General features: G+C 31.3%; 5 protein-coding genes across 14 annotated transcripts in view; 1 reads left to right on the top strand and 4 right to left on the bottom strand.

Moving 5' to 3' along the window:
- LOC140060351 (1-phosphatidylinositol 4,5-bisphosphate phosphodiesterase beta-1-like) overlaps positions 1–3,828 on the bottom strand; it is a 49,246-nt gene extending 45,418 nt beyond the window's left edge. For 6 of the 9 annotated variants that reach the window (XM_072106515.1, XM_072106521.1, XM_072106518.1 and 3 more), the window contains exon 1: positions 3,298–3,827. In XM_072106515.1, coding sequence (XP_071962616.1) covers positions 3,298–3,399 — 102 coding nt within the window. In that variant the 5' untranslated portion in view covers positions 3,400–3,827. Of the gene's footprint in view, positions 1–3,297 lie in introns of all 9 variants that reach the window. The other 3 variants (XM_072106516.1, XM_072106522.1, XM_072106519.1) reach the window with 1 other exon arrangement.
- A 262-nt stretch (positions 3,829–4,090) lies between these two features.
- LOC140060776 (protein-L-isoaspartate(D-aspartate) O-methyltransferase-like) lies at positions 4,091–8,575 on the bottom strand. Of its 2 annotated transcripts, none has more exons than XM_072107121.1 (8): positions 8,258–8,575; positions 7,276–7,380; positions 7,120–7,151; positions 6,827–6,931; positions 6,250–6,370; positions 5,718–5,803; positions 5,375–5,581; positions 4,091–5,060 (listed from the first exon to the last, which is right to left on the bottom strand). In XM_072107121.1, exons 1-7 carry the CDS (start codon positions 8,445–8,447, stop codon positions 5,399–5,401), a joined length of 822 nt encoding a protein of 273 aa, XP_071963222.1. In that variant the 5' UTR covers positions 8,448–8,575; the 3' UTR covers positions 4,091–5,060; positions 5,375–5,398. The 2 variants fall into 2 exon arrangements, with proteins under 2 accessions (XP_071963222.1, XP_071963220.1); XM_072107119.1 differs by having other exon boundaries at positions 5,409–5,581; positions 8,258–8,574.
- A 157-nt stretch (positions 8,576–8,732) lies between these two features.
- Positions 8,733–13,127, bottom strand: LOC140060773 (basal body-orientation factor 1-like). Its single transcript, XM_072107116.1, has 10 exons — positions 12,939–13,127; positions 12,477–12,705; positions 12,213–12,278; positions 11,784–11,927; positions 11,434–11,585; positions 10,828–11,041; positions 10,302–10,505; positions 9,694–9,914; positions 9,416–9,586; positions 8,733–9,312 (listed from the first exon to the last, which is right to left on the bottom strand). The coding sequence occupies exons 1-10, from the start codon at positions 12,995–12,997 to the stop codon at positions 9,177–9,179; spliced, it is 1,596 nt and encodes a 531-aa protein (XP_071963217.1). The 5' UTR covers positions 12,998–13,127; the 3' UTR covers positions 8,733–9,176.
- Positions 13,128–13,203: 76 nt separating this feature from the next.
- Positions 13,204–17,161, top strand: LOC140060775 (spermatogenesis-associated protein 7 homolog). Its single transcript, XM_072107118.1, has 11 exons — positions 13,204–13,444; positions 13,677–13,796; positions 13,881–13,961; positions 14,109–14,201; positions 14,415–14,462; positions 14,646–14,749; positions 14,871–15,193; positions 15,423–15,617; positions 15,919–15,987; positions 16,242–16,377; positions 16,497–17,161. The coding sequence occupies exons 2-11, from the start codon at positions 13,763–13,765 to the stop codon at positions 16,590–16,592; spliced, it is 1,179 nt and encodes a 392-aa protein (XP_071963219.1). The 5' UTR covers positions 13,204–13,444; positions 13,677–13,762; the 3' UTR covers positions 16,593–17,161.
- A 79-nt stretch (positions 17,162–17,240) lies between these two features.
- On the bottom strand, positions 17,241–25,911 carry LOC140060774 (sorting nexin-6-like). The gene is made up of 13 exons (XM_072107117.1): positions 25,835–25,911; positions 25,700–25,747; positions 24,904–25,011; positions 23,329–23,439; positions 22,619–22,740; positions 21,562–21,685; positions 21,324–21,419; positions 21,020–21,125; positions 20,664–20,739; positions 20,465–20,504; positions 20,202–20,288; positions 19,644–19,889; positions 17,241–19,335 (listed from the first exon to the last, which is right to left on the bottom strand). The coding sequence occupies exons 1-13, from the start codon at positions 25,838–25,840 to the stop codon at positions 19,282–19,284; spliced, it is 1,224 nt and encodes a 407-aa protein (XP_071963218.1). The 5' UTR covers positions 25,841–25,911; the 3' UTR covers positions 17,241–19,281.
- Positions 25,912–25,923: the final 12 nt, after the last annotated feature.

Raw genomic sequence — 25,923 nt, forward strand, 5'->3', positions numbered from 1 at the left:
AGGTACTGTACTGTCCCTATGGGATGAAGGTGTTTGACAAAAAAAAATGTGTGATATGCTAATGATAGTGATATGCCTAAATATGGTAATGATATGCCTAAATATGGTAGTGATATGCCCAAGTATGGTAGTGATATGACATCATCATGTCTATATATGGGCCATCACATTTTTTTTGTCACATAAAGTTTTGATAGTGTAGACAAGGCTTTATGCATTATTATATTTGATTGATGATTACATGAAATATACTTAAATAGTGAATTGTAAGCACATATACGATTTACTAAGCGCTACTCATGTGATGCAGTTCATGTATTTACATAGGCTATGTAATATACTTAAATAATGAATTGTAATCTGTTGTTAGGTGCTAGTGAAAAGTAGTAATTTATGTTCATCTACAATAAACTGTTACTGTACAAAGTCCAAAGTATACACAGCATTGGTGAATACACAGTGAACACTAAAATCTACAGTACCGGTATATATCTAATGTATTAAGTATACATGATCTGTATTCATACTGTATTGTATCTTTAAGCAAACTCAAAATATCAAACCACTGTTTACCTATTTTTTTGTTATTTTTTAATCTTCAAAATAAAACTGTTTGTACACTCACAGATTTCTAAGAATAATATCAGTGTATAAATACTACTATTGAAATGATCTTAACAATAAAAATCCAATTATATTAATCTTTTGTTATTTAAATCCTTTTATCAATTTATTGAATTTGAAAATTAAATAATGATGTACTGTTTACAAGTTAGCTCCTTATGTCTGATGGTAAATTCAACAATGTTACGTTTTTTTGTCTCCACAAACTTTTTAATGCAAGCTTCGTCCACTTTGTAAACAAAATACATAAAACACAAAAGTAAAATCTTCAGTATAAATCCAAATCATATAATTAGAGTATTATATTTTTTACGACCATTAAAAGGATATAATCATTTTGTATGTAATTCAATGATATTGCACATTTATATTGCATGAAGATTTAATTTATAATTTGATTCTCAAATAATCTCTAAAGAGAGTATTTGTGTGTTTTCTTATACACATTTTGCTATTGAACGCATCCATCGAGTATTAAAATGACTGCAATTGTATTGAAGTTTTAAAACTCATCTTGTGCGGATATTTTATTTATCAATAATTAAGCAAACAGCCCAAGAGGAAAACCACTTAGTGGCAACCTCTTTAATCTTTCCTCTAGTCAAAATATGAGATCATTCAAAACTGAATTTTTACAAAAATGCTAAAATTTTCAGTTTTTAAAAAATAATATGTGTTACATATTTGATTATTGTCTCATTTACAGTACTGTACTTTATCTGTTTACTTAGTTAATTATATTATTTTAGTTTGAAAATTATGTGACAAGAATAATGTATTCTTCTAGAATAGATCCTCAATATGATTCTAGTTGCTTTGTTATCTATTATGTAAACTTTTTCTGTATTCATGTCATATTGAAATGAAAATTACCGTTGACGGGAAAAAAAATAAAACAAAAAAAACAATTCGCTTTTTTTAACTCGAAAACCTTAAAATAAAACTTGTTTAAAATTTATTTTAATAATTTGTGAAATATTATATGTTTAGTTTTGCCACCTTTAATTAACAGTGATTGGTCAGACGACATTTGATATGACTAATAAATAGACTAGAAACAGTAAACAAAATGTAATCAATAGACTTTTAAGAATAACAATAGGTTAGAAGAAGTTATGAGTTAAATGATATACAGTGGTGGTTATGGAGCATTAAAAGCATTCTTTTTTAAAAGGAGCAAGTCGATTATATACAGGCACTACTTGTATGTCACTCAAGTATCAGATGCATTGAAGCGTTAATTATTATCGACCTTTGACACCTTAACAATCCACAGATTTAAAAATGTTATTGTCCGTCATTACACTATAAAGAATTTTTAGAATACAAATATACATTTTTACATTTAGAATCTTTTCTTTGTAGTATTTAATATTCCGGAATTGGGGGATTTTTCTCATTTTTTGTGATATATTCTACATTGAGTTACTATGGTTACAGACAAAATTACCGGTATCAACATATTTATCTAAAAAAACAATTCCAAAAATAGGTTTTATATATTTAAATAAATTATATAAAGTTGAATAATTATACTATGAATAAGGTGTACTGAACAATAAAAATAACAAGCAAGTCTAAATTAATTATGTCATTAGACACAGATAATATAATCGTGAATGCCCTTTCACAACAATAGATAATCATCTAGTTATTCTATATAAATACACACACAACAATCACTGCTAAAAGGGTCTAGGTTTCCATAGAAACATCTGTGGTGTATGTCCGTATCACAATTTATTAATTTATTATTATCAAAATAGGACAAGTACGTACAGTAAAATTCATTCTTATTTTCTCTCAACAGTTTTGTTTTACCTTTTATTGTGAATATAAATTCATAAAGATTCATGTAGATATTGTAGTCTTTCCTAAAAAACGTATTTCATTTCATTTCATTATTTATTTGGTCTATAAAGTATATACAAAACAAACAAAAAATGAAATTGGGGAGACCAGGGTCAACCTAAGTGAACTTAATCACTGTAGCTGAGCCGGTTGACCCAATAGATCCTCACCCCTTTCCCCCAAAAATTGGAATTAGGAATTAAAGAAAAACTGAAACATGCTGTATGCTATAGTCTCAAGCATGCCTGGGTACACAATTTGGTGGGGTGTAATTTTACTTGGATTGCATTTAACCATAGATCTGTAGACCATGGGGTTCTTTATTCCATCTTTAGACCTGAGGTTATACTCAGTCATATACTGTACAGCATGTTAATATAGTAATGAGATCAATTTCTAAAATCTGTTTAAAAATGAGGAAAACGATGTAATATTTAACTTCTACTGTAATATGTAAATTACAGTAGTTGTGATTGTCAAGTTTAATATTGAATGTTATTGTAAGTTTTTTTGTATTTTATGTATATTATTTTACAAGACATTAACTATATAAATTAAAAATAAAATTTAATGACAAAAAATATTGACATTTGGGAACCATCATGAAGCCATTCTCAAGAACAAATAAGGTATTAACAAACACATTATTTTAACATTTTATTTAGTTTACAATCTGTTAATGGTTTAACGTTGATATTATTATTAGTCACATAATCAATAACAAACATTCTTCTAGCCTACTAGAATAAACATTTATAAGAATAGCAGATATATGTACAGTAATCAAAAATAGACAATTAATTAAATTACACTGATACCTACCTCATCACTCCATTTCATAAACTTTCCACCTTCTTTCAATTCATCTGGTATCTCTACTTCTTCTAATTGTTTCACCTTTAATCTTGTATTTGCCCCAGCCATATTATGAAGTGTTACTACCGTATCATAAACAAGTTAAATATGCGTACATTCAAATTACATAAGGCTGAATAGCCCGGGCTAGCTTTAGCCTTGAGTTACCGGTAGTTGTTGACAGGCGGAGGTGAAACTAAAGGGCGGATCGCTGGTCCTGCTGCTGCTATATTGGTGGTAGAGTAGGAAGTGCGCGTACTACTTCAGTGTTTTTACCAAGTTTGCTTCTTTGTCCTTTATTTCTATCGTTGCTAAATAAACTATAAATCATCTAGACTGAAGTATGTTTACTGTCAATATTCCATGATACAAATTTGTTGTTTACGTAAACATTTGAGCTACCTACTTCCACCCACACGCCTTCTTCTTCCAGATTGCTGTTTACCGACGAACTTGTGGTTCTTCTTCACTGGTTCTGGAGTTGTCTCTGATAACTTGTTGAATGTGGTATACTTGAGGGCGCTACTACTATTTACATTATAAATCAACTTATTTGATTGACTTATGATTTTTTGAAATTGAAGACTTCAATCCAATCACTCTCAACACACAGTTATTTATTATACATCTACCAAATGCTCTTATTGTCTACTATAAAAATTGTAGATATTAATAATAGTTTATTTTCTCAGGGAAAAAAACACTTTATTTACCCAACAGTGTTTTTCATCAAGCCCGTGCAAAAACATACAAACACGGGACAAACACAAGACAAATTGATTTGCTATAGTTAATTTATTATAATACAAGTCCATTACCATAATGTACAACTGCAGCAGCCAAATACGTATCAACATATAGAGTAGTCATGCAAGCAGTATATGTGCTTATGGTATATGCAAAATATCTTGTTCCTAGTAATAACATTGTTATAGCCCTTTATTTGTTTATATTCCAAACTCCAGGAAAAAAGTGCCCTTGTTATTATGAACTCATTTTTATTGAATATATTCTAAGTTTATTTAGGAAAATTATCCTTAAAACTGCTAGCCCTTAATTTATTCATAGTGCCGTGGTTATAAATAATGAACAGCCTATTTATTACCGGGGTAATAATGTGAATAAGAACCACATACTATTATTATTGCATATATTCTATAAGCATCTTATCCATTCCTTATCTCTTAAGAGCCTTTAAAATACATTACAATGTTTTTAAAACTTATAATAATAATGATCTTTATCATCATGTTTATGGTGTCAAAGGTTAAAAGCAGACGACCGCCTGCCCCACGCTGGCTAAGGCCATCAATTTGGCACAATAGGCAAGTTTAACTGTTAGTGTTAAGTAAATACTGCAAACATTAACTTTTATGAAAAGTTCAAAATTAAAATGTTTAATAACGTTTCTTAACTTTATATAAACCAAACCTTACACCTGTTTAGGACCATTGGTTCTATCAGGATTACTACATCTATATATAGTCATGACACACCCATATATGATACAATGTCCATATATAGTAATAGAATGCCCATTTTTGGTTTATATGAATACAGGAGGCATTATGTAGTCTGAGCTCAATATTATCATCCAGTTTTAATGAGTTAGTATTTCATAACTGTTTTTTTCCAATGCCACAGCAAACTCTGCGCTAGAAAGACCAATCACCAATAGAGGGCGCTCCTTTCTTTGTAAAGCTTCATGTTATAGCTCCATTTTCTTCGAACTGTAAGCAAACAAACATTGTTGTTATAGTTATATACTGTATGTGTAACAAAACAAATGAATAAAAATGTAATTACAATAAAACCACTATTAAGGGGACACTTTTGGGAGCCAAAAAATTGTCCCATTAATTGGGTACCCCTCATTCAGGGGCCACTTACAAAAAAACGGAAATTGTCCCCTAATAGAGATTTTTGTGGGGAAAAACTAAATAAAATATACCAAAAATTAACAAGAATTGATTTGGACTGGAATGGAAAATGTTAGCAACCAACATTTCACCAAACACTGTTTAAATAATGACACCCAAATTACCCAAAATAAACTGGTAAATGAAAGTCAGTAGCACCTTCCAGGCCATTGCTTTTCCTTGCTGGTGAGGGGGACATATACAACCCCCATTAGTTGTTTTTTTGTAATGCTACCATCTTGATGTTTGTCATATTGTTCTAAGTTTTGGCTTCCTCCTTGCGGCCCCACCGGTACAATCATTCGTCCTCCTGGTTTTAACTGCTCCAAAAGCTGATTAATAAAATAAACAACTGGATAAAGTAGAATACAAAATTACGATAAAATAAAAATATGTAATAATTAAAACTTAAGGCTTGCTTGCATAATAAAATTCCTGAGAATTAGGTGACAAGGTAGACCTACTTACAGCTTCAGGTATTGTGGGAGCAGCTGCCCCTACATGAATTGCATCATAGGGGGCGTGCTCTGGATCTCCTAATCTACCGTCACCAACTAAAAAGAAAACAGAAGAAATAATTACATAATGCTTTGTGAATGATATCAATTGTTTGTAAACAGGTATGCTGTATGATTAATAAAAAATGATATAACAATAGTAATGTAATAACAATAGTATGTAGATGATGAGGCTGAAATGTTGATAAAGATATAGTTTGACAAAAAATAGTAACCGTGATGATGATGATGAAGATGATGATAATGATTATGATGATAATAAAGATGATGATTATGATGATGATTATGGTGATAATGATGATAATGATGATGAAGATGATGATGATAATGATGATGATAATGATGATGAAAATGATCCACTGAAATATATATTTCAGATAACAAAAAAAAAGTAATTCTAAATAAAGAGGACAAAAGAAATATTGAGATTTCAATTTTAAGATGTTATTACAACCAGCTGTTACCATTCAAGTGTAACTTACTAACTAACTTGATCCTATCAGAGTCTAAGAGTTCAGGGTTTCCTTGTTGAATATGTTCTCTTGAACCGTCCACTAGTTCCTTAATGTGATCTATTCCAACCACTAAGCCTTCCGCTCCTACCTGAATAATGGATGACAAAACAAAAATACACGTTACCATTATGCCGTAGTGTGTGTGTGGATGGGTATTCACACTTGAAGGATGATTACAAACAAACTGAATGCTACCAATGTACTGTAGAGTGTATGTGTATTTACAGATTACAGCACAATAATTCCTTATGCTGATAACACTGAAGAACCACAGTAGCTTGCTCATTTCAGTCGCAGAAATGTATTTGGCTTAGCTGGCCCTGCCCATTATATGTTGTAACAGTGGCAGATCTAAGAAGGGGGATTTTGCAGATTGTAATGCAAAAGTGTAATGCATCAAATTAAGCTCAGTCCTTCATTAACTATTTTCAGGCCCCTCCCCTATTTCAAAATCTTGGATCCATCACTGTGTATTGTATGTTATTGTTATGTGATATAATTCTGATAGATAAATAAACAAAATGTTGAGATGTATTCAACATACCATATATGACATACACGCTGTCAGATAGCCACTACCTGACCCAACATCAAGCGCTTTATTGCCTTCCTTTAACTGGTCTTTTAATAACTCTAATGCATGTGCATGCTAAAAAAAACAATGCATTCAAAAATAAGTTTAGTGTAGAATGAACAGAGAGAGAATTTACTGAAAAGCAAGATTTAACACCATTTGTCTTATAATCTTAAAACCTCAAGGCATTATTTTCATAAGTATTTGTTCATTTATTCATTATGTATATGATTATGCATTTGTATATCATTATGTTGACTTACCATATGAGGTGCACTAATTGTTACCCCATAACCTGTAAAATAATTATTTAACAATTATTATTAAATTTCAGAACATGCCATTAACATCTGCAGTTATATAACAATACATTTACATGTGCTCTGTAGACATAGTGTCCTACATGAATTTTAACCTACCAATAGACTGTGGGGCATCGTTAAACGGGTTATGTTTCGAATAATGCATTCGGTTCACTTTCATCATTGCATTGTATACTTTTTCATTTGTAATAATTCCATTTTCTGAAATAAAAAAATACTAATATAATAATAATAATATATAGCTTCCTTTCTTCTATCTAGCCTAGTTAGGCCTCTAGGCCCTAGGCCTAGGCTATATTTATAAATTAAATAATTTGCTCAATATTCAACATTTTAAATTATTTAATTAAAGTGATCAAATAATGAACGAAGTGAGTCAATTTTAAAATATTTCATTCGGTGAATCTATTACTTGTGTTATGCGCGATTTGAACGATTTGCGCAATTTGAAATTGCGCAAAAAAAATCCTTGCGCAATTTGAATTGAAACATGTGTTTCAAATTGCGCAAGCAACGTATTAAATTGCGCAAGTAATCTGCAAATTGCGCAAGGTTTTTCGACAGATTGTGAAATCATGCACACCCATATTTTTATAGTAATTTCTAAGAATGATTCAAAATTAAAGATAAATATCGCATTTCCTTATTTTAGTAGTGCAAATATTGTTATAAGTTAGCATACCGTCGAAGAACCGACGAAGGAAAACGAAGCGGTGGTGTTCCACCAGGCAAGAATTCTTTGCGCAATTTCAAATTGCGCAAGGATTTTTTTGCGCAATTTCAAATTGCGCAAATCGTTCAAATCGCGCATAACACTTGTAGTTGCCTAGGCCATCAGTGATAAAATCTAACTTTCATTGGCAAGACATCCACTAGCGCAGGGAGTCGTTTGTAAGGGTCAACAATTCCGCTCGAGTTGGTCATCATTGCAAAATGGTACGGCCTACAAACTGGACTCCAACATTTGATGTTTTAAGTTACAAAATCATTGATAGCATACATGCAATCCAAGCTAAACTATAAAATTAACAACCTGTCTACCAAATAATCTATTAATTATAATCTATCAACGATTTACCTCTTAATTTTCCAATCAAATCTTCATGTGTTGAACCGGTCGACCGCCACGCCATGGTGGAAAATCTTTTCGCAAAGTGCGCCCCCATAAAAACAAAAAACAACACAACTGCTATTTTTTGTGTTGTTCTTAAATTTAGGCAATTTAAACCAGATACTCCACTGTTTTGCGAATTTCGTGCGCACCCCATCAGCTAATAAATAGCTTCAAGTACAGTCTAATCCCTAATTAAATAATCAAGAAATAAAGTTGTAGTGTCCTTCACTTGACACGCGGAAGAGAAAATCCCAATTCATCAGATTTGTTTTTTGATTGGAAATAAATTGAGGGCGCAATAGTGAATACAACCAGAGCAAAAAAAAAAATTTCAATTGGCTCATCAAGATCACGCTCTATTTACTACATTACAATTATCATATTCTGGTTTTTTTTCCACAATGTACAGTACAGAAATACAAAATATATACAGTAACAATTAATTTATGTGACTTTTATTTACAGTCAGACGCAAAAAAGGGCAAAGATATAAACATTAAAATTAGTTATACTGAAGTTGTGTTCTGTCAGAAAAACGCTTAAACTGTTTTAATTCATTTACATATTCCCGTGAACCATTTCTGTAGCATATAATTTGAATCAAACTCATTACCTACCAATATAAATACTGTATACAGTTGAAGGACAATACATTTATTTACTTTATATAATTCATTTACAATTCACACAAAAAACTTTTCAAAAATACTTTCTAAAAATGGTAGACCAGTTAGATGTTAATTGAAAAGCACTGCTTTATTAATTATATACCTGTGTATTTATATTGGAGAATTTTAAAATTTGTATAAAATTTGGATAAAAATAAATATTGAAGTGAGGTGGTCACGAAATGGAAGATGAATTATTAACATGCTATAAAACTTTAAGAGACTGATTCTTGTGGTAAGTCTGTTGCGGATACCCCGATATCGGGGATAATCGGACGCTCCATCGCTCCTTCCAGATTGGCTTGAGTGAGAAATGTTTTATCACTGTCGGATGGTCCCTCAATGGCTAGTCTGCAAGAAAGATTATAATAGAAGATAGTTAAACTTTGTGATGTGCCCAAATATGGTTAACAGCAACTAAAACATTGTTCAACATGATGAGTGCGATTATTACCTTTCAAACGAAGCAGTGTCAATCGACAAACTTGGTTTGATTGGTCCAACATCTGATGGCGGCTTGGGACGTACTTTAGTTCCGTTCATCTTGGCAAACAGAAGTCTAAGTATGCGCTCTCGTTGTTCCCAAGTTAATTCTCCAATATCTAATTGAGCCCCAAGTCCATTCCTAAATAAAATACTTTTTTTAATAAATCTATCTTTTTTACAATATTAATATCAAATCAATTTAATAAATATTAAAATTAGATTTTAAAATTCATTAGTTGAGCATACCAATCTTCAGCTGCCTTGAGGTCGTTGAAAACGCTATTCGTACTCGTATCTGCGTGCCTAAATGTTCTTATTTTTGGGTAATCTACTTTCCCAGCATGGGCATCCAGCATTCGTCGATGATACGCCATAGCGGCATCTCGGCGGTACTTAGCCCGGTTTGCAACGATCTCTTTCTTTACATGGTCCAGAGAATCAAGGAAAAACTGTTCCATTTCTGTTCTCTATAAAACAAAATGTATAAAATTGAATATTGCTAAACAATTAAATATAAATTATAAAGATGGTTAATATACAAAACAATCTGTCTCATAAAACAAACTGCATAAAATCCCAGTATAATATAAGTAATTTATTATAAAAATTAAAGTTTAAAGTAAATAATTTATTATATTCAAAATAAATGGAATGCCTTGTTGCATTGACTTTATATTTTGTCTGTTATTCTGAACAACCTCAATTCTTTTTTTTCTTGTGTACAATGATTTCTTAAATTAAGCTTCTTTTTTGGTATGGAAATATTATGTAATCATGGTATTCCGAAATAAAAAATTAATGAATGAATATTATGCTGTAAAATAGAGCATAATAATATTACTAGAACACTGTACCTGATCCAACACAGCTTTGGCAAGTCGTTTCACTTTATTCATCTCCTTTGACCTTAGTTCAACTGTTCGCAGTAACTTAGCAATCTCAACTTTACTTGACTGGGTCTCAATGGAAGCCTTGCCAACAACCAGGTCACGTTCACGCTCAAATTCTTTCACCACGTGACTTAGTGCCGTTTCTAAACTCGTTACTTTCTCTTGTAACTTGAATGAAAACAGAAAAAGTCTAGTAATAGTATTGAAACTAGAGAAAATATATTTAAAAATGCATATTTTATGCATACAATCTAAGATTAATAGTATTGAAAGTAGGAAAAATATATTTTTAAATGCATTTTTTTGCATAAAATTAAAGAGTGAGTATTTAAAAATGTAAACATTTAAGTAAATAATTTTAAATCAAATGAGCCTTAGTATTGGTACAAAACCTAGATTTGAACCCAGATTGGTCAGCAAACATGTTGACCACCAAGCTAAAATGCCATTTCTTATAATGTTGCCTCATGGCATGAAAATATTGACTTACCATTCGTATTTGGTTCTTGCGTTTTTTAGCTTCTACCACTTTTTCCTGAACAAGCAGATCGTTCAGCTCCCTTCCTTCCTCTAGCTGCTTGTTCTTTTTCTCCAGCTCTTTTTTAGTTTTTTCTAACTCATCTGTCTCTTTCATGTGGTAACATAATGCTTCGTTCACTCGCACGTTCTCTTTGTAAACAGATCGTGTCGTCTCATCTAATTTACTACAGAAAATTATAAAATCATAGAATATTTTGTATTGTATTGTTGATGTACAAAATGTCTCAAGCTCTCAATGCGCTGAACATTATTACCCCAGTCATTTTCTTTGGATCAAACACGTATGGAAACATGCTTCCATAATGCAGCTAGTAATCAGCGCAAAGTTGGGTCTTGATCTAACCGGGTACCCATTTATACACCTGGGTGGAGAGAGGCAAACGTAAGTAAAGTATCTTGCCTACGGATACAAGCAATGCGGCAGAGTTGGATTCGAACCTCGGTCTCACGATCAGTAGTCCAACACAGTGCGCCACACACCCTCACAAGGCTATTAACTAATCAAATGGATTTTAAAGATGTGTCCACAACAGATGCATTGTTACACTTGTAATACCTTATTGCTTCTGTGTGAGCTCTCTCAGCAAGCTCAGCAATTTTCTGACTTGCTTCTTGTTGCAATCGAATCTTCTCTTCAAAGAATTTGTGCTCCATTCGTTGAAGCTGATGTTTGTGTTCTTTATTTGTTATATACATTTCTTCTTTTATCTGAATAAAGATATGATACATTTTACAGCATAGTACTACATACACCACAAACCTCTACTCTTTTCACTTGCACAACCATGGGAAAACAGACTAATAAACAAAATAAAAATCACTATAAATAATTTACATTATATCATGTTTTTTTTTTCAAAAAGTTCAATGAAAATTTATACTTCTTGAATAGACTGTTTGTTATACCTCGTCAAGTTCTTTTTGCATCGTCCCTCGTTTTCTTCTAAATTCCTTCACAAGTTTTAATTCACTTTGCATCATTTTCACTTCATTTGCTTTGTCTTCTAATGAATCTTCAAGTTGCTGGATCTTTTCGGTGAAATCTGAAATCTATGGAAAAAAATCAAAATAATAATATTAATAACGTTCAAAATGCAAGGGGCCTCTAAGCTCTGAACAATCAACAGAAAATGTAAAAAGAACAAAAATAATTAATGTTGAAAATGCAAATTAAAAAGGTGGGATTTGAGGAGTTGTTTAATATGCAATTTATATGTAAATTATTATATGCAAAAATTACCTGATCAGCATTGATATAAAAATGGCAATAAATTAAATTAAATAAAAAGGAAGAACAATTGTGTTTAAATTTAAATTATAGGAAAAAATACGTACAATCATTTCTTTTTCTTTCCTGGTTTCTCTTTTCGTGTCTTTCAACTGCTTTTGTAATTTTGCAATCTGATAAAAAAGAGAAGAAAACATACAAGTTGACATACAGTACAGTAGGCAGGGTACAGTAGGCAGGGTTCCTGGATTCTCGTGCCATGGTGGTCAGCGATGGTCTAAGGCCTATTACTACAAACATTCTTCAGCAATTAGCTAATTATTTCTTATCTTGAATTTTGCACTGGATTACTTTTATTATTATTTATTTACCAAATCTTCCTTGGCTTGATCTTCTCTTTTTAAGAATGTGATCACATCCACCGTGTCTTTTTCTGTCTTCTGCATCGACACTTGCAAGGCTTCATTCTCAAGAGCAAGGTGTTTGGAACTCTCTCGGAATTCTTGTCTCGATATTTCTGTCGCTGCCAATCGAGATTCCCATATTTTAGCATTTGCTACAGCAAGTGCCGAATCAGAAAATTTTTTTTCTTTCTTTTTTCTTAAAAATAGTAATTTCAAAAAATTATATTAAATCATGATGGTAGCATGCATGGCTTATTTAGTCCTGGTTTTATTGGTTAGGGAATAGGCATAGCCTACTTGCCATCAAGTATCAAGTAGGCATACCTATCTAATAAGACCAAAGCTGATTTATTGACAGACTGTGCCCGGTCGTGTTGGTTTTTCCTGTCCTAAAAATTGAGGGCTGCATTATTCTAGCTGGAGACTTACCCCTTTTTGCCTTTTCCTTTGCCCTTTCCTGCCTTACCCTTTTTCGATTTTTTCGGCATTTTTATTTAGTTTACATATACTCAAATAAAAACAGAAGAACTGATCAACGTTATCTAAGCTGAAACGGCAACTAAATACATAAATAAACCAAAGTAAAACAGGTTGCTGGTGAAACTTCTGGCTGCTCAGCAGCTTCCTAAACAATGAGCTCGCCCTCTATGTGCATAATGAAACCATGACAACAACAACAACCGGAAGCGATGCGATTGAAAATTATTATAGTTTTTATCAATGTTTGTGTTTTCATCAAACTATACCTGCTTAACTAAGGCCTAGCTAGGCCGGATCAGACATAACCATAACCCTCTCAATATTCAATATCTTGACAATTAAAATAAATTGACACTTGTTTTCAGGGTGCCAATGATTGTTGTTGAGGATTGAGAGGAAGACGAGCGAGAGGAGTTTCGTACCAAATCCAGGCACTGAGTAGTTGATAGGAGAAGGCATGTTTGTGGCTAGGCTAACCTACTTTGTAGTCTATAACCTAAGCCTAGGCTTGCAATTTGAATTAATAAATATTTTGTCTATAATAAAATGTTATGGTTTATTATTCTCAGTCGCATCATAAGTTGGTTGATAGCACTTCGGTTTTGGTCGCAAAGTCAATAAATTATTTTTATGAACTTAAATTGTAAAGTAACCTCAATTATTTTTTATTTTATTTTCAAATTAAAGATTAAAAGCTAGTAAGACGCAATGACAAACAAAGTTAAATAAATGCCATCATCGCAGTTTACAAAAGCTCAACAACAGTCCGCGAGATGGCGGCGTCTAGAGAAAAACGCAACCAAGAAGGTCAGTTATCGATTAGGAAAGCATTTAATATAATAAAACTTTGTTGCGTAAACTATATATTTATATTTTTGGTGTTTTTTACAGAATTTACCAAATTACCCAAAAGGGACATGGTAACGCCAACGAAGGGAGCTTACAAAGGACATGTTTCCGTCAAAAGTAGCGGTAATTTTAAAATTTATATTTTAATCATCGGCTTACAAGCTACAAACTATCATAGAATTAATTTTTTAAAATTCACTTGCGTATACATTGCAACATACCAAAACAATTGTAAAAAGTATTTCAATTTTCAATGTTTTTTTTTTTCAGTTTATGCAGCGACTGGATGTACAAGGCTAGCAAATCAGAATATGGTCCGTGATCATTTAGATGCACACTACAAAAAAGTTAACTCTGCTAAATGTAAAATAATTTTGTTTCAATATTTTAATTTTAAAACAATTTTATTTGATTGATTCTTTTTTCTCTCCATCTCTTATTTCAAAAATGTAATTGTAGTGTGACAGATAATGTTACCAATATACTACTTTACCTCTTTGCCATTGTTATAACTATGATTTCGACAAGAAAAATATTATTTGAAAATCTGGAATACCATTTTGCTTTCTCTTTTAGCTTGCATTGACAACGGAAAGCCTAAAGCTTGGACTCACAGTACAAAGAGTAAGAAACACATTCTCTACTGTATTTAAGAATTAGTACTGTATGCCAAGTTATATCTAAATGATCAGTTCCATTAGGAACTGGATAGGCTACCCTCAGTAAATATGGTAATAAATAAATAAATAAATAAATATCCAAAACATTTTAGTAACGTTGTTGTTTTTATGACTGATTTATTTTTAGAACGAGATCAACTGAAGAGAAACAAGATGAAAAAAACTAGTAATTCCCGTCCTTCTTCGAGGGCTAGTAGCACAGGCAGAAACTCTCGTCTGGATCAAGATGATGTAAGTATGATACAAATTGTGGCTCTCGTTTTTATGTGGTCGAAGCATGGGAATAAAGCATTTTGATTGGTTACTTTTATTGCAAAAGAACATTATTACTTAAGACAATTTTTGTTTTCAGGATTTTTATTTTAAAGAATTAGATTTTGATGAGTCGGGGACAGGCCAAGGTTTGTTAGCATCTTCTGAAAATGGCCGCCAATCAACAAATGAGAGAGTACCACGAACAATGACACCATCCCAACGTGCAGGGTTGACCCCAAGGTCATCCGCACCGAAAGTTTATTCTGGAGATGTTCTTGATAAGATGTCAACAAGCTTTGTTGCTCCTGCAAGACCTTACACGCCTCGAACAAAGAAGTCGTCTGCACAGTCCTGGCTCTCAAAATCAAATGTTTATAACTCCCCAAAAAAAAATACACCTCCCTCCCGCAAACAGTCAAGGTATGCAGTGCTTTATATATTGTGTCTTATAGCTGTGGTATTCCCTACCAAGCTCTGTCTGAAGTGTGATGCGCCTGGTGGTAGTGATATGACATCATCATGTCCATATTTGGGCACATCACATTTTTTTCTCGCATACAGTTTGATAGTATAGACAGAGCTTTAGACACTAAGGAAAACAAAGTCATTATGCATTTATTGAAATATAGAAATTGTTATTATATTTTAGACAAAAAGTTGAATATATTAATGAAGAGGAAAGCTATGGCAAAACTGTGAAATACCATAATGGATTAAATGATACATTTGACAAAGAGCCAGAAGAAACAGTAGGATACGCTGGAACATCTGATTGGATGTCGGAGGAGGACGGCGGCGGCTTAAATGACAGTACATATGACAACAGACACAAACCTTTATACAAGTAAGCATTGCTGTCGAAATGCTTCAACAGCAAAAACTAGAAGGGCACTCAGAGAGCGCAAACCTCCGCCTAGGCATTTGAAAATTGAATCATATGTTCCCATACAGCTATGAAACCATCCTTTAAAATCTTGTGAAAATCGGGCAATAACTTTTTGAGTAATCCTGCTAACAAAATTATTGAAACAAACAAACACACACGATCGACCACATAAGCTCTTGCCATTCTGGCAGAGGTAACAATTGATTTATGTAGACTTTTGTTATAATATGTGATTAATCTTATTTTTTCAACTTTTCAGTTCGGCAATCAAAGATCAAAAGTTGAATTCTGAAAAAGCAATCCAATCTTCATTAAAGATTCAACAAGAGTAAGTACTGAATCCTTGGGTCGATTTAGTATGCAAGTTTAAACTGGGTATTTTCACCACTAACCAATAGGCACATCTAAATCTGATGGGAGAAAACACATGACATGTGGAGCCTTAAAAAATATTATGCCCAAGTCGTAGGGCATAGTTAAAATTATACCATGGCCAATCAGATGAATTGAGCGACGTCTGTTTTATTAGGGGCCGGTGTTAGTAGCAGACAAGATGAAATTTGTTTTTATCATTTAATGTAGGGAGGAAGAATTGCTATATTTAGAATTTGTGACAGATGTTACTACAGATGTTTTGAATCGTGGTGTGTACACAAACAGAATGCTGAAACAAATATTTGAATCTCATATCACAAATAATAAAGACAGATTAGATGAGGTAAGATTCTGTATTATCAAACAGATACGACCCAATGAATGTAAAAGTAAAATGTATACTACGGCATCTATACAAATGTTTTATCTTGAAAGAATAATAGTCGCTTATCAATTTTTTAGAGTCGTATGCAGAATTTAGTGCAACAACTTCAACAGGATTTAGCGATTGAAGATGAGGAAATATTAGCAGACGATAAAGTTGAAGAGGGTATATAAAGTTGGTTTGATACATCTATCTATATTTGCGGATAGACGCGGTTTTTTTTACCGTGAATCAGTGACAGTTCATCAAATGAAAATTGTCGTTATATTTGTGCTATTAAATAATATATGATATTTTTTTGTAAATTCTTGTAGTGTAAAGCTGTGTATTTAATTGCAATATTTAAAGTAAGTTGAAGTTTATGAACATTCCTATAATTACAGCACATTCCAATAAAACACTGGCTTTATTTGTCCGTTGATTGGATATCAAGGTACTACAGTATATTATCCCTTGTTTATCCGTACAATGAAATGTTCATTTTCATAACTACTGTATGTATCGAAAATTGCCTTTGCCAATACATCCATGATATAACTAACAATTATTACGATATGGAATTATATGCAGAATAATGATTATTTTAGTATTTATGCAAGATTGTACGAAATGAAATAAGAGAAATAATAACATGATAGTATATTAATACATTTTGTCCGTCCAACCTGGTAATTATTTTATATGAAACATTTGCATTGTTTTATAATATTAAATAAGTGTCATATAACTAAATTGTCTGTATGTTTTGTTGTGTTTTATTGTTTCTTTTAAATGATTGGTGGTTGGCATCGTTGAGTCATAAAAATAGCAAATAATTGGTGTCTGAACATGCTATGCTTTAATATCAGATTTGTGTGATACAATAAAATAATGATCTACAACAAAAGACATGGCTGTCTAGAAATCTAAGATCTTTAGTTTGCTAGACACCTAATCAATGATTCTAATTAAGACGCAAGGTATCTTAGTTTTCTAGACAACTATCAATGGGTCTAGAAAACTAAGACGCAGAGATCTAGAAATATATTAAGATATCTAGAAAATTTTCCCGACACCCACAAGAAGTATCTCAGAATAATAATATACTAATAATAATACAATATATTTAAGCATCACATTATAGGTTTCTACACAATTTGTATAATGCACAACATTGAGCTCATGTTTACACAAACAAGAATTCAGTTTCAGTAACATTTAACCTTTACGTTCAGAGAGATCAACACAGAATCCCACAATATTCATAGACTGTGTTTCATGTCTGGAAAACAGTTTAATATGGTAATTGCAGAGAGATTTGCCCAGTCTTATTTTGTGGTGCAGTTCATGTGCAGCTTTCATTGCTGCTATTGGCAAATTTAACTTTGAGATGTCGTCGCACAAAGGTTGTTTACAAAGTGGAAGAGTAGTTTTACCTGCAGAATCAAGACTCTATGCAACTATAATTAATTACTACTGTATTATGACACAATAACATGAAATTAGTACCTCCAACATATATAGAAATATAATAACACATTTGTAAAAAAAGAAAAAACATCTATTGTAGATACGAAACATAACACATTCTGGATATTTATTTCTACTAATTTCAAATAATGGAATTAAATTCATGGTTGTGTATAAAAAATAGTATAATATATTCAAAAGATATTACCTTTACTTTTGAAAAGAGATCACTCACCATATTTCAATAAAATAAATCTAAATGGATTTATTCCAGTTATGAGATCTTATCTAAACTGGTTTATTCCAGTTATGAGATCTTATCTAAACTGGTTTATTACAGTTATGAGATCTTATCTAAACTGGTTTATTCCAGTTACGAAATCTTATCTAAACTGGTTTATTCCAGTTATGAGATCTTATCTAAACTGGTTTATTCCAGTTACTGTACAAGATCTCATCCAAACTGGTTTCCAGTTAAAAGATATCATCTATTCAATTCTCATCTAAACATTTCATCAGTTTAATTCGAGTTTGAACAGCTTCTCAAACTGGTTTAAACTTGTTTAATTCAGTTTTATCTGGTTTAAACTTGTTTAATTCAGTTTTATCTGTGTTAATTATATGCTATATTGTTTGTTTACACATTACTTTCACATGTTAAGTACAGATCTACTAAACATATTAGCTTTCACATTATTCATACTGTACTTCAACGTATAACATAATGCAGTACAGTATTTTCTTTAGCATTTTCATTAATTTATATCTGAAAACAAACCATAACATTAGAACCCCTTAAAATGCATTTTAGCTTTCATAGTATAGTATAGTATAGTATAGTATAGTATAGTATAGTATAGTATAGTATAGTATAGTATAGTATAGTATAGTATAGTATAGTATAGTTCTAATAGCTTTTTAAAATATATTTAACAATCAAATTCTGTTCAACAGAATCATGAGGATTTTACGTGTAAGTACAGTAAAAAGGGGAACAAATGTACTAAATTGAGTTGAGCTGTTGTTTCCAATAGTTTCATCTTTCCTTATAAGGATGTCAATAAGGAGAATTGACAATGTATTTTTGTCAATCCATCCATGATAATATAATAAACATGACAGCTACTATCTAAATTAATTTACTGTAGCTTTGCATGGGCATTAGACCAACCATTCATTAGCATAAATGTGTCGAGTTTATATTTGCTCTATTTTTATATGCAATATTTTTTTTAATTTTTCAAAATAGCTTTTCACAACATTAACATTTAGTATTTAAAAACATTTTTTGAGATTTATATATAAATTGTCAAACAATACAGTAATTATTATAGTCACCTCTACAATAATAAATCCATAAAAATAATATATGATGAGAACATGTAACAAAATTAAGATTTTTTTTTTAACATTTCAGTTTTCTTCTTTCAATGATGTTATGCATGTTCGTAGAAGTTGTACTTGGGCCTAAAAAATAAAAAATCATGTTTATCTCTTTATGTTTCGATTTTTTAATTAAAAAAAAACACTTTACGAGGTGGATTTAGAGAGAAATTGAGTCCATGTCCATAAATGGTTTTTGTCAACAAAATAATTTATACACAAATGATGGTGGCAAAAAAAAAAATAATTCGAGTGATTTTACCAGGATATTGAATTTTGCTAAATATTGTTTTTAAATTGTGTGTTACAAAATTTTTTTGCAAAACTTGTTCTGATACCTGTATAAAATAAAATATCAAATTAAATATTAAAAATAATTTTCAATATCTTACCTTTGCATGTTTTGTTTCAAGTTCTGCTAACTCAACCAAGTACTTCCTGTAAGCTTCAACTCTACGTGCTTTAAAGTCAGTTAGTTCGCCTTTAGCGATTTCAGATATCTTCTCAAACTTTTCGCACGCCTTTTGTTGCGCTGTTTGGGCTTGAGCTAAATCTTTGTTTTTTAGACGAGCTTTCTCTAGATTCTTATTTGCCGCTTCGTAGTTGGCAAGGGAACGAGATCGGCGAAGTAACAACGACTGTTGAAAAGATATTTAATTTCATAAGAAAATGACAAAGTAATTTATATGAAAGGCTTTTATTGTAGTAAAGTCAGAGGCGGGTGGGGTCGAGGAGGGTAGAACTAGGGCTTTATGTTCACCCTTTTGACAGCCAAAATAAAATTATGAACTACTTTTTGACATATATTTTTGACAGACTATAAACTTTAATATTACGCTTATCCATTTAAAATCCTGGATCCAATATTTGACATCTATTATTTTAAAATTATAATGTTATAATTTTGGATCCAACACCCCTGAAAGTAGGGCCACAAAAATGCCATATACCTTAGCGGCTGCCGAGTCTCTCATATAATATCGCAAAAGGTCTGAAAGTTTAAGATCTTCATCAGATGAAACTCTTGCTTCTAATTTCTGTATTAAATAAATAACAACAAAATAATTCAGACAAGAATGAAGCAAGCCATTTTGATTCTATAATTTGAATATTTGTGAATTATATTTCAAAATATACCATACAAATTGAGATTATTATACATTGAACATCTAGTAACTGTGTACAGAGTATAGTAAGTTCATTGTCAACTTACTCTAACTTTTTCAAATGTGTCTGCAATTTTATTGAAAAACCTGCAAAATAAAATATAATTACTTGAAATTATATAAGCAATGAACATAAAAAAAGGAAAAAATGTATTATAATAATAACTTAGGATTCTATCTATTAATGTGCCTGTATAAAATTTGTTAATAATAAATAAATATGTCTGTAAATACGGTGACACGTACTTGTCTAAATCGGTTCTCTCAATCGTAGCAAGCCCAGTGAGACCTCCAGATATCTGAATGTAATTATCTGCAACATCTAAATAAAAAAAAGAAAGATGTTTACAATATCTGACAAAATCATAGCAAAGGTAGCTATAACTTAAAGCTATTTCTTAAATAATCTCTAAATTATTGTTTTGTATTGAATTGATTTATACTTTTTTCATATGATGTATGTACTGTTGTTGTATTCATGATATGTGATGTGCCCATATATGGACATAATGATGTCAAATTTGGCATGCAGTCTGTTTGTCATTAAGCCATGCATAGTAATGTTTATCATTGTCTACTTCAACAAACAAGCATGAACTTACTTTTATGAGTTCTTGTCATTCTATCTGACTTAGAGGTGGAATCTTTTACTCTGGTGTGATACTCAACTAGAAAACTCTTTTCATGCTCAAAGAAGCAATCAACATCCTAAATAAAAATGAAAAATAAATGTTAAATATATAATTATGTTTAAGAGTCACCCAGCACTAGCACTGATATACACCTATGTTATCATCAAATGGTTTATTAGTCAAATTCACCCCAAATATAACAACCAATTGAAGAATGTTCTGTTAGTGTGAGATTGATGAAATGTTTGTATGGATGGTTTGAAAATAAACTAACCTTTTGTCCAGAAAGAAAAACTTCACTGACAGATTTTGTTAGTGATTTGTAAAGACTATCAAACCTCTCTTTCTTATTTCTTCCACGTACATTTAACTGTAACCAAAGAGAAATATAATTGTTTAAAAAGAGAGAAGGAAAAGGATGGTGATAAAAAACACATGAAATGCTGTGAAAGAGAGAGGGGATGAATAGAAAGAGGAAAAGAAAGGAATGGAAAATAATGAAAGAAGCTTACATCTTGGTCATACTCCAAGAACACTTTAAAGTTTTGATCACTTCTTAGCGTAGGGTGAGCAGCAAGTCGTTGTAAGAACACTTCATGCATGGCTACAGTTTTCTTAAAAGTTGCTAGATATTCCCTTAAAATAAAACAACATCAACATTAAGTTCTGTCTACACTATCAAATTAGTTTGAAAAACAAATGTAATTTGCCCAAATATGGTAGTGATATGTTCAAATATGGCAGTGATATGACATCATCATGTCCATATATGGCACATCACATTTTTTTGTCATAAACTTTGATAGTTTAGACAGAGCTTTAACAATCTTATCATACAATACAAAGTCAAATTAGAAAATTCAAATGAATAAAGGAGACTTTACATCATCAAAATACAAATTTGCAATCTTCATGTAAAACCGGTCTATACACCTTTTTAAAGGCCAGGTGCGGGCAAAAATTTCTATTGATCATACATTCCAATAATTATCGATCTATAGTTTCCCCTATGTTTCATAATTTTGGGGATTTTATTTGTGTTAAAATAAGCACTTTTTTATCAGTAAAATAGTTCAAATTACACAGTAAACTCTCTATTCTTTTGTACACAAATTTTGTAAATAGAGAGGCATTTTAAAAAGCTATGAAAAATAAACGGTGTGGTAAAAAGTTTTATCAGATGACTAAATATAGGTAATATAACTTGAATTTTACATTTCTGATATTTTTATTCAACTTTAGATTTTTATTTTCATGCTATAGCCAAAATTATCCACCGTATACCCACCATCTTTTTTCACCTTCTAGGGAGTTACCAGATATGTTATTACATTAGGTTAAACTACCTAACTACTGAAAAAAAGTCTTCCTGGTTTTTATGGCAGAATTTTGCCAAATTTTGTATTTGACCATATTAAGGGAAATTCATGTTTTTTTGTCTTGATTTCTGTTACAAATATTTGATTTATGTACAATTAACCAGATATTATATTTAAAATTCATGCCTGTACCTGAGCTTTAAAACTTCATTTAATGTAATTTTAACCCTCCATTTAAGTTTTCACTTACGCTTCCAATTCTTGTTTCATTTTTGAGAACTCTTCTTTAGTCATTGTTCCCTCACCTTCTCCTAACTTCTGAAGCTTTTCTCTGGATGCGTCAAAGTCTGGTCTAGGCGGTGCAGGTGGGATCTAGAAAATTGAATATCTCAGTGACTATCTAAAGGAATTACTTTAAATTACTAAGTTGATAAAACTAACAGCTCTCGCACACACACCCAGTGCTTTTTGTCTTGATATATAGAATGTCATATTCAGAAAGGTTTTATAAAGTAATTGGCAGTGCTTTTACTTAACTTGTCATGGTTAAGGTGCTGGAAACGATATCCATTAAATCAGCACACATTTAAGTCTCTATTGTTTTGGTGGTAGAGCAAATCTTCTTGAATAAGGACTTTAAATTGGAGGTCCAATGTTATGATAGTAATAGACAATTTAGAGGAAGTTTAGCAACAGTTTAAAGGTGTAATTTGATGTACCTCTAACGGACGTTAGTACTTCCTGATTACATAGAATATGGTACAATTCAATGAAAGGTTAAAATGGGGTCATACAGTGCATACCACACAGGTGCAATGATCATTATTTCAGTTCAATAGTGTGCACTAATGCACGCCATGTGACCCACAATTGTCCAATCAAATGACAGAAATGTCATCAATGAAAAGGCTTAGAATGACCAATACAATCATTTCACAAAAAAAGAAAAACAGTACTCACAATGACACCAGCATAGTCCTCATTCTCTTCAAACATGTGATGAAGCCAAACAAACTCTTCATGTTCTCTGACCACGGAAAACTCACTTTTACTGAAATCTGGCAGTGTTGTCTAAAATAAATTATTATTACAAACTTACACAAACATCATATGAAAGCATTTATGTATGTAAAAGTAAATACAAAGTTACAAATTATGACAAAAAACAACAACTACTGTGAAGCAATCCAAATCCCAGCAATTATTATAAAATTATTATTTAAAAATGAAATTCATTAGATGGCTTGGAAGGCTTTTTGGAATAATACGAGAGAAACATGTTTCATTGTTAAAATATTGTTTACAAGAGCATAATATTTTTTTAGTACAATCAACTATGTAGCTGGGACATATGCGGTTTTAAAATATGTCCGTTTTTTTTTAATTCAGAAAAAAAAATATTTTTATGGTGTGTTACACATTTAGCAATGCTACCAAATTAAAGGTTTTGCAGCCTTACAAATATGTTGTTAATATTATAAACACTAAGTTGTTCAAAGGAATACCACTGAGAATTTCTACACCAATACACTTAAGTACACACACATTACATGCTTAGTCTAAAAAGTTCTAACAATGTAATATACAGTATAAAGTACAAGTTGGGTTAACCATACACTGTACATTTCTACTTGTAAGTTTAATATTTTACTTAAAAATAAGCAAAATGAAAAAACAAGCTTAAATTCTAGAAAGGTCTTTCAAATATAAAACTGCTAGATAAAACACTACTGGGGTGGACAACACACAATTAAACACATTAAAAACAAAAAAAGTATGTTGTGCCACAAGATACGTAGACTATCAGTACATATTTCATAGGGAAGACATTTATTATCATACACTAGCTTTTAACTTACAAGAATTTCTAAACTATTGGTTGTGGGTACCACCTATGAAAAAAATATACATTTTTTATGCTAACTTTGTAGACAACTTTAAATAATATAGTAGGTAATGCAGATGGATATAAATGCTGAACTATAAAGAAAATTTGAAGAAGCACAACACGTATGTGAAATGTGTTTGGTGAAATATCTTCAGCACATAGATGCGTTAAGCTGAACCAATAGCTGGGTGATGATTACCAGAAAACATTGTTAACATGCTGCAACTTTTCAGAAGTGAAAACAACCTTTTTCTCACATATCTCAGAAAATAACAACACTACCAAGAAATTACATAAATCAAAATACACATTTCAACATAATCTTTTAAATTTTAATGAACAAACTGAACTTGAAAAATAATTGAAAGTAATCAAGGCAAAAAGGTGGTACCTTTTGACTTTTAAGGAAGTTGAACAATTAAAAAATTGTATACATACATTTTAATTTGAATGGCAACAATACACTTAAATTTCTTAAGCTCTGTCTACACTATCAGAATAGTTTGACAAAAAAAGTGTAATCATGTGCCCAAATATGATATCGATATACCAAATATGGTAGTGATATGACATCATCATGTCCATATATGGACAAGTTTGAAGTGTAGACAGAGCTTTAGAATATGTTTTTGAAATGATTTGTTTACCTTTGTGTGAACCGTAAACTTAACTTTCTCTCGTTCGCTCAAAGCATCAGAAATATCCACAAGCAGAGATGTGTCGGCACTCAGGTCAACGGTATCGGAACGACTTGGCTAGCGAAAAAACAACATGCATTGTATTTATTAATATTAATGTGGATATTATTACATAATTTATTTTTTTACTTACAGTAACCTTGGTTAATTTAATTTAGTTAAAGATTTAGCCTGTTTTAAAAAAAAATACCTAGTGGCTATCCTTATGACAACCAATAGTATGATGATCAATAATAACGCAATGTGTTCAATGTTTTGAATTTATTAAGAATTAAAAATACATAAAAACATTATAATAATAAAAAAACATAAATTATTGACATTAAAAATACAGTAAACATTTAAAAAAGATTTCCCAGGAAATCGGTTTGTAACATTACTGATGCTTATTTTTTTCTTGTCACTCAGACTCAGAAAGTCATGACTTTTTATAATTCTAATTAATAAATATTAATATTTTTATATGAATTTTGGGAAGGAGGCAATTTAATATAATGGCATAAACTGTTAAATATTAAATATCAATATATATTTTAAAATGTCATTCATTACAGCATTAGAATACTGTATGTGCTAATAGGCCGTTGTTTATGTTATACAAAGTAGTAACAAAAAGGGGCGGATACAATGGTCTAGCCGGCCTAGCTAGGTGGTACCGAATTACAGCAACAGCAGCAGGACGGGCGTTGGTGGTGTAATTTTCCGAAAAAAATGAGGCTAGGCCTAGCTAGGCCACAAGTCTTACCTTAGTTTGGTCCTCAGCGAGAAGGTTTGGGCTTTCTTCCAATCCATCCTAAAATTTAAATATACATTAATTGCATTCAATTATTACAAATTTCAGAAAAGTGTTGTTTATCGGTTAAATTGTCAATAAACTTACCATCATGTTTGCCTGTTCGACGGTGGTTTCGCGAAGAGTACACTGTCACGTGATATTCCGGCTTAACTTATTTTACCAGAATCAAAATA

The sequence above is a fragment of the Antedon mediterranea genome, chromosome 10, assembly GCF_964355755.1.
Source record: "Antedon mediterranea chromosome 10, ecAntMedi1.1, whole genome shotgun sequence".
Taxonomy (NCBI): Eukaryota; Metazoa; Echinodermata; class Crinoidea; order Comatulida; family Antedonidae; genus Antedon; species Antedon mediterranea.

Excerpts from the sequence above, each read along its gene's own strand:
- LOC140060773 (XM_072107116.1), bottom strand. The coding sequence starts at position 12,997 with ATGCCGAAAAAATCGAAAAAGGGTAAGGCAGGAAAGGGCAAAGGAAAA. Across the intron at positions 11,586-11,783 it reads TGCAAAAAGAACTTGACGAG|ATAAAAGAAGAAATGTATAT; the intron begins GTATAACAAACA and ends ATCTTTATTCAG. Across the intron at positions 11,042-11,433 it reads GCTCACACAGAAGCAATAAG|TAAATTAGATGAGACGACAC; the intron begins GTATTACAAGTG and ends AATTTTCTGTAG.
- LOC140060775 (XM_072107118.1), top strand. The coding sequence starts at position 13,763 with ATGGCGGCGTCTAGAGAAAAACGCAACCAAGAAG. Across the intron at positions 15,618-15,918 it reads AGACACAAACCTTTATACAA|TTCGGCAATCAAAGATCAAA; the intron begins GTAAGCATTGCT and ends TCAACTTTTCAG. Across the intron at positions 15,988-16,241 it reads TCATTAAAGATTCAACAAGA|GGAGGAAGAATTGCTATATT; the intron begins GTAAGTACTGAA and ends CATTTAATGTAG.
- LOC140060776 (XM_072107119.1), bottom strand. The coding sequence starts at position 8,447 with ATGGGGTGCGCACGAAATTCGCAAAACAGTGGAGTATCTGGTTTAAAT. Across the intron at positions 5,804-6,249 it reads TGATAGGATCAAGTTAGTTA|TTGGTGACGGTAGATTAGGA; the intron begins GTAAGTTACACT and ends TTTTCTTTTTAG. Across the intron at positions 5,582-5,717 it reads CTCCCACAATACCTGAAGCT|CTTTTGGAGCAGTTAAAACC; the intron begins GTAAGTAGGTCT and ends TTTATTAATCAG.
- LOC140060774 (XM_072107117.1), bottom strand. Across the intron at positions 22,741-23,328 it reads AGGACTATGCTGGTGTCATT|ATCCCACCTGCACCGCCTAG; the intron begins GTGAGTACTGTT and ends TCAATTTTCTAG. Across the intron at positions 20,740-21,019 it reads AATGACAAGAACTCATAAAA|ATGTTGCAGATAATTACATT; the intron begins GTAAGTTCATGC and ends TTTTTTATTTAG.